Source organism: Varroa jacobsoni, unplaced genomic scaffold (genome assembly GCF_002532875.2).
Source record: "Varroa jacobsoni isolate VJ856 unplaced genomic scaffold, vjacob_1.0 contig03122, whole genome shotgun sequence".
NCBI lineage: Eukaryota > Metazoa > Arthropoda > Arachnida > Mesostigmata > Varroidae > Varroa > Varroa jacobsoni.
This window is the reverse complement of record NW_019214954.1, coordinates 1-9,780: the sequence shown is the minus strand read 5'-3', so window position 1 is coordinate 9,780 and position 9,780 is coordinate 1. Positions and strand designations below refer to the sequence as shown.

Below are 9,780 nucleotides of genomic sequence, written 5' to 3'. Positions count from 1 at the left end.
GTTCTTTAGCGTCGGCACTAGGACTGATATAAAGAGATCACTGTCGGCTGTTAAGCTGTTTTTATTTGAGTCATTAAAGGGGTCAAAGGTTTATGTGAATGTGCAATTGCATTTTTGAAGCAACAGAATGTGTTTCTTCCTTGCTTATACCATTAAGCATTCAACGCATAACGATAATTATTCCAGTCAAACTGTTATCGAAACTTTGAAAATTCTCCAATATAGGAAGCTTGCAGAACCCTGTCCTTTGTCCGATGCAGGTCTTGTGGGCGATTTTAAGTTTTTTCTACATCAAACGAGCCTCCGCTACCTTGGTCATATTAGCCATGTCTAACCCAGAAATAGAAATATGTATTTTTTCAGTCAAAAGAGACGTTATAATTGACTTCATTCTACGAAACGAAAAATGCACATCATCACATGACAGAATATCCGTTCCATAAACGGGATCGTTTACTAGAAACGAAGCGGTGGGCTCGTATCGATCGTCACCGCCAGCTTTGGCCTCGCACTGGAGGAAGTACATGTCTGCCATCTTTTTAACAAGACGCTCCGTGCACAGTTTGACTAGTGTCCTGTATGCAATCTGCCTTGTTCTTAGCGGTGTGACAGAGTCATGGACTTCATTATTGCCGTTATTAGTGCTAAGCTCAATTGGAAGTGGTTGAAGCCTTATTCCTTCGTAGATATGATCCGAAAGAAACAAACAGCCTCGAGTTTGCTTTATGGAAGGTTTTGTCGATCTTCGAATCTTAGCTATTTGGCCACTTGGCTTGCTCTTCGTTTTGGGAATTGCTTCGTTTTGATGGAGCGTTACTGATTTCGTACTTCTGCTTTTGTTTCGATGTTCGTGAATCTCTTCCGATGGTACACTGTTCAATGAGCTGTCCAATGCTTCATCCAGCTGATCATTGAACTTTTTAAATTTCCTATTGTCGAACTGGTCATTGACGATTACTGTTGGAGAAGGCAAGGATGCGAATTTTCGACGCTCTTCAATATCAAGCAATATATTGAGCACAATTATAACGTAAGTAAATAATATAACGGCCAATGAGCTAAACACCAACGGGCGCACGGGGCCGGACAGTTCATGAACCGTACATATACGATCCGAAGTTAACCTGATTGAGACAAAGACAAACGAAACAGAAATAAGGGATTTAGGGAACGATCAATCAGGTCAAATCGTTACCGTAAATATTTATTATTTTCTATCATGTTGCCAACTAAACTGCCTATATAATATCTGATGATAAACACATTAAGGTCACGTAGCCCTTACCGAAGTCCGTCTCTGCATTGGCACTGGCCGTCAACACAAATCATGGTACCCGCAGCCCAAGAGCATTGTTCAGGCCCTTGACAAGCTTCAAAGATAAACGAACGTGGGAGACATTCGATTTTGGAACCGATATCCGTGCATACACCGAGTCGAACTAAAAATAACGTAACAAACGCACCATGCCATTGTAACACATTCCCTGTACTAAGCACGTGCTGTATCTTTTTATAGCTTCTGTTTGTGTGTAGCTAGACAAACGCTGACTACCACGAGGGATTAGTCATGTCACATTTTGTTATGAATGTCTGCTTCTTAAAATTTACTACTACATATATATAGTTGCAGTTCTAGCGCAAATAACTTACAACTGATAGCCATCACTGCACATTCGAAAAAGACCTGAAGTTATATCGGTACTTTCTCAAAACTTCTTTCCACTTACCTCCGCTTTTTACCTGTACGCACATTGAATGCAGACTTACAATATAGCAAAACTTTCCTTAAACCTATGAAAACTTCCGTTTCATCATTATTCTAGCAGCACTTCAACTTGATAGGTGCCGTCCATAATTTGCTGAGAATTTGAGTTAATTTATTAAATCACGGCACGCGTGTGATCATGTCATATTATACGCTATGTTTATTGTTAGTTTAGTCTGACCTTTTTCGTCGACGTTTTTGTTGAACGCCTCATTGCATGCTGTCCTTTGACAGAACAGCCATAAACAAATAAGCAAGAAGGCCACCAAGAAGGGCATTTTTTCTTGTTTTTAGTTGAATAAACAAAACTATCGAAATCAGTCTCGAACATCGTCGCTGTTATATCAATGCATATTTATATGCCTTCTGTATGTTTTTCCTGTTCTTATTTCTTTGCTAACCTGCCACGCTCGGAAATATCTCAAGTTTGTCTGATGTCTCCCCGTATTTCCGCAATTCCAACATAAATGAGCGCCAATGACATTGAATGAACCACTTTTCCCACCTAAAACATCTATTCCTTCTAATGGCAAAATATCGAATAAACGTTGATGAATTTATTGATCCCTGTCTCAATCTGCTAAGTTTAGCTAATGAACGTTCAACATATTCACTTACGAACTTAGCTATTACCACAATGAATACATTAGCTTGGTTTTGTTACAGTAAAAGTACAATTATTCATTTCCAAGACTGACAGTGTACATGCACATGTTACAACAGTTTTCGACAAATTATATTACTATAATAACAAGCCTTTTGGGGCGGCTTGTGGCTTTCTAAGCCCTTTCTCTCTACGTCTGGTATAATCCATTAGCCAATGTCCTTTCCTTCACTGAATTTGAAATACTTCGGGCCTCTCTGTTTCCTCCTACTAAATAACAACATTGCTTGTCCTCCTCGAAGGGCATGCCCCTCTATCGTAGCTCATTGAGGGAGCAATGCGGCAAGCGTTACGCCCAACATAGATCATTGGCATCATCTATACGACGAGCGTCAATCAACATAGAACGGTGAAGCGGCTGAGCGATGCTTGGGTTCTGTGACAGCCAGCGCCTACCTTCCTGGCTTCCCTTCCCGGCCAATGTTGTTGAATGAATAAGTCTGGCCTGTAGTAGGACTTCGCTGATACAGTGCACCCCTGCCTATAGAGAACTCACAGCAGCGCAGGAGCAACAGCCACGGTGTTAGCTGAAACGAGTCATATTCTTAGTGACATAAGGACGTGGTACAATAATCGAGAATACGATTCTGTCGTGGACGTCTTACGCGACTGTGAGTGTCCAAAGGAAGCGTATCCTCTTCTATTATCAAAAGTGTTCAACACCTTTAACTGCAGCATTTTCAAAGCGTTGCGTCTGAGACTCTGCCGCCATCACGGAGACACCGGATACATTTAGCAGTAACGAGGAGGTGAGTTGGACAACAAGAATCAGTGTCGACGATATTAAGACAGAAGTCAATATGATCTCTGAGCGACCTCACAGATGACAATCCGGCTGTTCAAAAAAAACGGCTTTTAAATTCATTTGTCTGCAGCGCAGTACGAGTCTCTGCGATGGTCCAATGATGACAGGCCTGCATACTGATCTCAGGGACACGTGAAATGATCTGGGTTCGAATCTAGACGTGGACACTTTATCGCTTAACGGTAGTACCGGACGTGAAATTCAAAACATTTATTATGAGTATGCTTATAAAGCTTAGTGTGTGTCTTTTAATTTATTGTAACATAATGTGCAGCGCATGGATTGCAACCTTGAATTAATTCGGTGTTGAGGTGACAGACATAGTAAACACGATTTGTATATGAATCTGACACTGAACCTTATTCAACCGATGCTCTAGGACCATTTATGGTTATCCTGTATTGTCTCTTCAGACAAATATTGTTCACAGTGTGAAAAAACATACCAACAACGTCGGGTTATTTACAAATAAACTTAACAATTTATTTCTGACTTTACTATAATACTATAGTTGACGAGGAACTTAGTTTGGTTAGGATGGTTACGACTTAGAATGGTTTGGTTAGGGACCTATGTTTCCAGAATGCACTTCCACTGTTTCTCGGGAAAATCATATTTTAGACTTGCGGATATGCACCGAACGCACTGTTCCATGGGTTGTCGAGTTATTTGATTAGGACAGCATAGGCGCTATTGAGGTGATTTATAAGGAAGTTATAAGGCTGAAGTATTCATCTAATGGAAATATTTGGCCTTCATATGCGTCTCGTTAAAGACCTTCAAGTTAAAAGAACAAACGATCAGAGGACCAGCGAAATGGCCAAGGGTAGCTGAGACCCGCTGAATGGTAGGGAAGAAAATCGAACAAACTGTTAGTTAAAATTGGAAAGAAATCTGCACGTGACGCTAGGTAACATTAATCAAAACGTAGATAGATCAGTGGCAGCGCGAAGCAGATCAAAATGTCAGCCTTAAAATAGACGTTTGAAAAAGTAATTAAGGAATGACCCGGAAAAGGTTATAATCATTGAAAATAACGAACCAGGTCAGTCCAATTGCAGCGTCTGGCATAAGACCTATTCGAAGAATAGAAACGAAAAAGTTATCCACTATACTTAAGGAGCTGCTTGCCAAAGGAAAGGACTTCTCATAAAGGACAGCTAAAGCTGCAAAGTGAGAGCATCAATAAGGTAGACGGTCCTTCCTGAAGTCCTGACTATACAATTGAACTGAAGCTAAGGCGCTCCAAGAGACTTCAGGTTGAAGAGGAACTCGATAAGCCGAGATCGGAACAGAAATCCGATTAGGGTGGTCGGGACTATAAAGGAACGCTGCCTAGATATAGCTCCGTGGAAAAGACGAATCGGTAAATATAATGATAGGAAGTGTGTTCTATTGGGATGCTCTAGAAAATATGTTAATTGACCATAATAACCTTAAGCGTAAAGGAAAGGACATATTACTTGACTATTTGGATGTGGTAACAGAAAAGCGGGACAATTTGCCGTGAATCTCTGGAGGAAGAAGACCAGTAAAGACCTGTCTCTTCGGTAAAATTTAGCAATCTGGAACTCTGATGGTAATCCCTTGACTCAGAAAGAACTCAACCAGTACCAGATTGGCAAACCTTTTTTAGAGATTTCGATGTTTCAATTAAAAACGACAACATCCTGAGTCCATCACGGTGCAGCGAACGGAATGTTCCGTTTAAGGTCATAACTACTCTCGATTAATATGGATACAACAAGGAAACTTCGATGCAATGGTTGGTTCATAAAGCTTGGTTATTATAAGCGCAGTTGGGATGGGTTTGGAAAAAACGCATGACGATTCGCTGCCGCCGTTATGTTGGGTTTCACTTCTGTTACAGCAAGGTATTGTTGAGACAGCCGACCAGATCCTATGTAGCATCATCATCATCGATCCACTGATGAGCTCGTTTATCAGATCGAAAAAGGAACGACCACATTTGGTAAAAAATGCATATGGCAGTAGCTTTATTTGAAGATCATTCCATGGAAGAATATTTTTTTGGGATTACGAGATCGTCACAGTTACACAGAGGACGTTCGGGAAAATCAATGTCTGCTTTTGCCAACAATGCTCCTGATGAAGCCGATCGAACGACTGACATGAAGTTTAGTGCTTGTCACAAACCCAAGGCAGGCACTGCTTATGCTGAAACCTTGTTTCCTGAAGTGTAAGCGCACAACAATATTTACCGCAATCACGTCACCAGATGTTGAGCGCTTGCCAAAAGTGTATCCCTGTAACCCTGCAGTGGTTTATATTGGCGCAAACCCACAGGTCGCGTCGTGCAGATCGTACACATTATAAACGGATTTGATAAGCGTCGAAAATTTTTGAGACTTCGTTAGGTGGTTGGTAAATTTCCGATCATCTTGATCGGCCAAAGGAACGGTGCTGACGTTCTAGTACGAGGTGTCGAGAAGTTCGGTTACATTGTAACTGTATGTATTTTTCATAGCGGTAGCGGCCAGAGAAAAGAAAGAGACCATTGCATCGCTAAGGAATGAGACGAAGAAACTTCTTATGACAGCATAATTCGCTGAATTACGGCTGATTTTGAGCTAGATACATCGCACCGATCAGAGGACACCGGTAAGTACGGCAACGCTAAGTTAATGGGGATGCTCTACGACCTTAAACAGATGCTTCCGACGAGCCCTGCATCAAAATGTTCAAAGAACCTGCTAAATTGTCCCTACACTCGACATCAATCAGGCATTTTTGTAATCAAAAAAGGAAACTGGTAGGAAAAGAATCAGCTTATAGCGTCTTCATATAAGCCAGTTTTCAAATTGCACGATGCGCACGTTTCAAGTCTGCGTGAAAGGCAGGTTCGAATCATTTGCACGTTCGTACAAAACCGCTCCTTGACAATAGGCGATAACCGTAAAATATCTCAGTCCATCTAATAAAAAATGATCTTATCTATACAAAGCTAAATTATCTTTTCAAGAGGTAAAACATAGTATATATTAGAGTAATTCTAGCGTAGATTAATCAAAATAACTAAACACGTAAAGAACAGGTAACTAGAAACAAATCAATACTATTTCTCAGTAATAATGAGCATGTCTATAATATGAAGAACAAACGACGCATGTTATGGCGAAACAACATGACCTGCAATAGTTGACAGGGGATCGATGAAGATCAGAGTAATATACATAGAGAGTTTATGCAGTTTCATATGTACGACAAGACTGAATATCGTGTGTATTGTATAGCAGTTCTGATTGTTTTTAAAATGAGATATGGCCGAAAGTAACTTACTGTCAACTCCTTCGTGATATGTATTCTTGAAGTTTAATACTATTTGTTCACTAATAATTAAATATATGCTGATTCTATGTGCTGCATGTGTTCCTCGTATTGGCATTTCTGCCCGCTGTTAATGTGCCACTCATCGCATTATTTTGCCAGGAGGTGTTCGAGCTGCCCCGGCGGCCCGCTCTACGTTCCTAAAGCGTAGATATTTTTGCGGAGTTATCGTTTTATGCAGCGTTTGTTTTGAGCCGACCCGTGACTGGCCTGTGGTCAGTCTAATGATAGTGATTTGCGATGCTTTCTCTTCCCGTCTACCCGTGTCTTCAGGTAGCCCAGCTCACACATGTGTGAGTACTAACATTGCACTTACCCGTACGTACTAGCAACAGACGCATAGCTAGCTAATGTCTTCAACTACACCGAAGTTGCTTTCGTATTGCAGCAGCTCTGGCCTGAAAAAGAGAGGTCACCGCCGCGATGCTCAATGTCAAGGCTAAAAGGTTGATTCGCTTCAGTGTAACCTATTGGTGATTAGCACCAAACGAACACGCTACCGCAGCCAAAGATTAGTTGACAGCGTCGAAATATCGGTAATCGCGGCCCCACGGGTTTCACTATTGCTAGCAAAGAAGAACTTGGTAAACAAGCCTATCTTCGTTCGTGCGTGCGTGCGTGCGTGCATGCATGCATGCATGCATACTATATAACCGGCCGCAGTCATCTCATATGTTTGCTGCTACCGTCTATTTCCAAAGCTAATGGCATAGGACGTCCTATATCGCACGATCCGGTCAAATATGTCACACGAGGCATGCATGCGAAATATAAGATGTATGTGTAATGGCACGTAGTTGAGAGGTCGTAGTGGCTGAAAGTACTATATGCGTTGGCCAATTCCTGCTGAGTGTAAAAAGGTCAGGCGGTTGGATATTTTTCGTGGAAGTAAATCGTGTATATACTTTTTAATCTCGCTTAATTGTATGTTGTTACATTGTATAGATCTTCCTGTAGATGGCGTTCGATTCTGTAATGAACAATAAAGCGTACGTAGAAAAATTACCAAAAATCAAGTGATAGGCCTTCATGCATCCGGAAGCATGCGTTGTCAGTTTGAATTAAGTTTGTAGGATTCAGGTGAGTCCTATTTCCAGTAGCCTTAACGAATTCTTGTGCGATTTGTCGATTTTATGGGCTTTATAGGCTGTTTCGAAGATAACAAAGCCAATGCTTAAAACGAAATGTGTGTAGATCGACACCTACCTCGCTCACACGCAAAAACAGAATATGATCAGCTAAAACGTTTTGAGCTTTTTTTTTGCATATTTTCAATAAAGATATCGACATTTTCGATATTTTTACCATGACTTACCGGGGCAATAAATAATGCGTCAGACTATAGCAAATAAAAGCAAAGCGGCAAAGGCTGAAATTATCGTTAAGAGTTACTGTTTTAAACTCCGACAATGACTTATGCTACGCAATAGATATGATATATATATATATATATCTGCTTCGAGTCCCGCGAACGATGCATAGGTGCGCTGTAATGTGTGAGAAAAAAGGAAAGCTATTATCTATTTTTATTTCCTAGATTCACCTGAAGCATGATTATATCTCTATAGTCGTTTACTCATCTCAATTATACTTGTGTGCGTGTTTGCGATTATATTAAAAAGTGTTTTTTTGTTTGTGATCTGCTTTACGTGGCACAATTTTTCAGATTAACTTCACTACTGCGACCGCTACTGGCTAAAGATGAGTGACTGCGAGCTGATTGACGATCTTGATGTGGTCCAGCTAGCAGCTTCATCTACGTCAGCGGACACTCCTGTCGACCACCAAATCTATTCAGCGGCTGGCACCACACCAGCACGTAATTCTCGCTGTTTGCCTGTATACGTAGTCGAGTATCATCACCATGCTGTACAACATATTCACCGACAGATCGCTCGAAAGAAGCTTCGTTTTGAAGCCAACACCATGATACACTTCGACTCGCACCCCGACCTTTGCTTCCCACGACCGTTCGATCCGGATCGCATCTTCGAAAAGGAGTATGTCTACGATAATGTCAACATTGAAAGCTGGATTTTACCTCTTGTCTATGCAGGACATGTGAGAGATGTTATATGGGTGCGCCCACCATGGGCAAACCAGATCCGCGATGGCCTTTACCATTTTCGGGTCGGGAAAGATTTTAACGAAGTGAAAGTTACCCTGCCCGAAGAGTATTTCGTCTCGGAGTGCCTGTGGGCGCCAGAAGAATCACTATGCAATACAAAGGACTGCATGTTGTACGTCTCCAGAATGGAGGATGTTGATATGCGAAAAATCGAGAAGCCGTGCGACGGCGCTGGAGACGAACCCGGACAAGAAGACTGGAGTTTGTCGTGGATACTCGACATCGACCTCGATTACTTTTCGACAAAAAATCCATTTGAAGCAATCTTCTCTCCGAAACAGTTACAGATTATGCGTAAGCTCTACGACTTCCCCGAGCTGCCGCAAGGAGTGACGGCCGAACGACTTAAAGAGCTTTCGCAGAAACGACGGGACCAGCTTGACGACCTGCAGATGATCATTGGAGCAAATCTGCATAATTCGCACCTGGAAGAGCATGACGTCGAGGCTGACTCTGAGCAAGAGAAGCTTGTTGCTGAACTCATTAAAGACCTCGATGACAACCCACCAAAAGACTATGTGATCACGCCAGAACTAATTCACGATGCTGGCTGTACGATGGATCTCCGATCGATGCTGCCTCACCATGTCAGTTCGAAAGAAGAGGTGTCGCGAATGATAAAAGCAATGGAATCATTTCTAGGTAAATTGCAACCAGAGAAGCCGAAGGTTGTCACGATCTCACGGAGCAGTACCGATGATTACTGTCCACGTGAAGACGTTGATTTTATTCAGGATCAGGTAATTGGAATGATAGAACGACTCTACGGCGAGTGCACCATCACGCGTGATTATGATGAGCGCCCTGACCCGATCCAGCAGCAAGGGTTAATAGATGATAAACAACAGTGCCAGCAGAAGAAAGAGTGTCCTGTGTGAAAATTGTGTAAAAAAAAGTAGTTTCGGGGAGGACGGAAACGCAGCCTTGCACAGGTATTATTTAAGTTCTATACGACGGCTGGATGCCCAAGGAAAGAGTTGAGATTGTCAGTCGGGCGTACAGCAAAAAAAACAAATTTACCATACTAGGCTCTTGCAATTTAAGGGTATTTACAAATGAAGGATATATAC

General features: G+C 41.8%; 2 protein-coding genes across 5 annotated transcripts; one reads left to right on the top strand and one right to left on the bottom strand.

Moving 5' to 3' along the window:
- Nucleotides 1–43: 43 nt before the first annotated feature.
- Nucleotides 44–2,476, bottom strand: LOC111272738 (uncharacterized). 2 transcript variants are annotated; one of them, XM_022854345.2, is made up of 3 exons: nt 2,384–2,476; nt 1,286–1,439; nt 44–1,124 (listed from the first exon to the last, which is right to left on the bottom strand). In XM_022854345.2, exons 2-3 carry the CDS (start codon nt 1,327–1,329, stop codon nt 287–289), a joined length of 882 nt encoding a protein of 293 aa, XP_022710080.1. In that variant the 5' UTR covers nt 1,330–1,439; nt 2,384–2,476; the 3' UTR covers nt 44–286. The 2 variants fall into 2 exon arrangements, with proteins under 2 accessions (XP_022710080.1, XP_022710077.1); XM_022854342.1 differs by lacking the exon at nt 2,384–2,476 and adding an exon at nt 1,947–2,058.
- Nucleotides 2,477–2,955: 479 nt separating this feature from the next.
- MESR6 (misexpression suppressor of ras 6) lies at nt 2,956–9,768 on the top strand. Of its 3 annotated transcripts, none has more exons than XM_022854339.2 (2): nt 2,956–3,178; nt 8,249–9,768. In XM_022854339.2, exon 2 carries the CDS (start codon nt 8,284–8,286, stop codon nt 9,586–9,588), a length of 1,305 nt encoding a protein of 434 aa, XP_022710074.1. In that variant the 5' UTR covers nt 2,956–3,178; nt 8,249–8,283; the 3' UTR covers nt 9,589–9,768. The 3 variants fall into 3 exon arrangements, with proteins under 3 accessions (XP_022710074.1, XP_022710076.1, XP_022710075.1); XM_022854341.2 differs by lacking the exon at nt 2,956–3,178 and adding an exon at nt 7,356–7,442; XM_022854340.2 differs by lacking the exon at nt 2,956–3,178 and adding an exon at nt 7,451–7,662.
- The last annotated feature ends 12 nt before the right edge of the window (nt 9,769–9,780 follow it).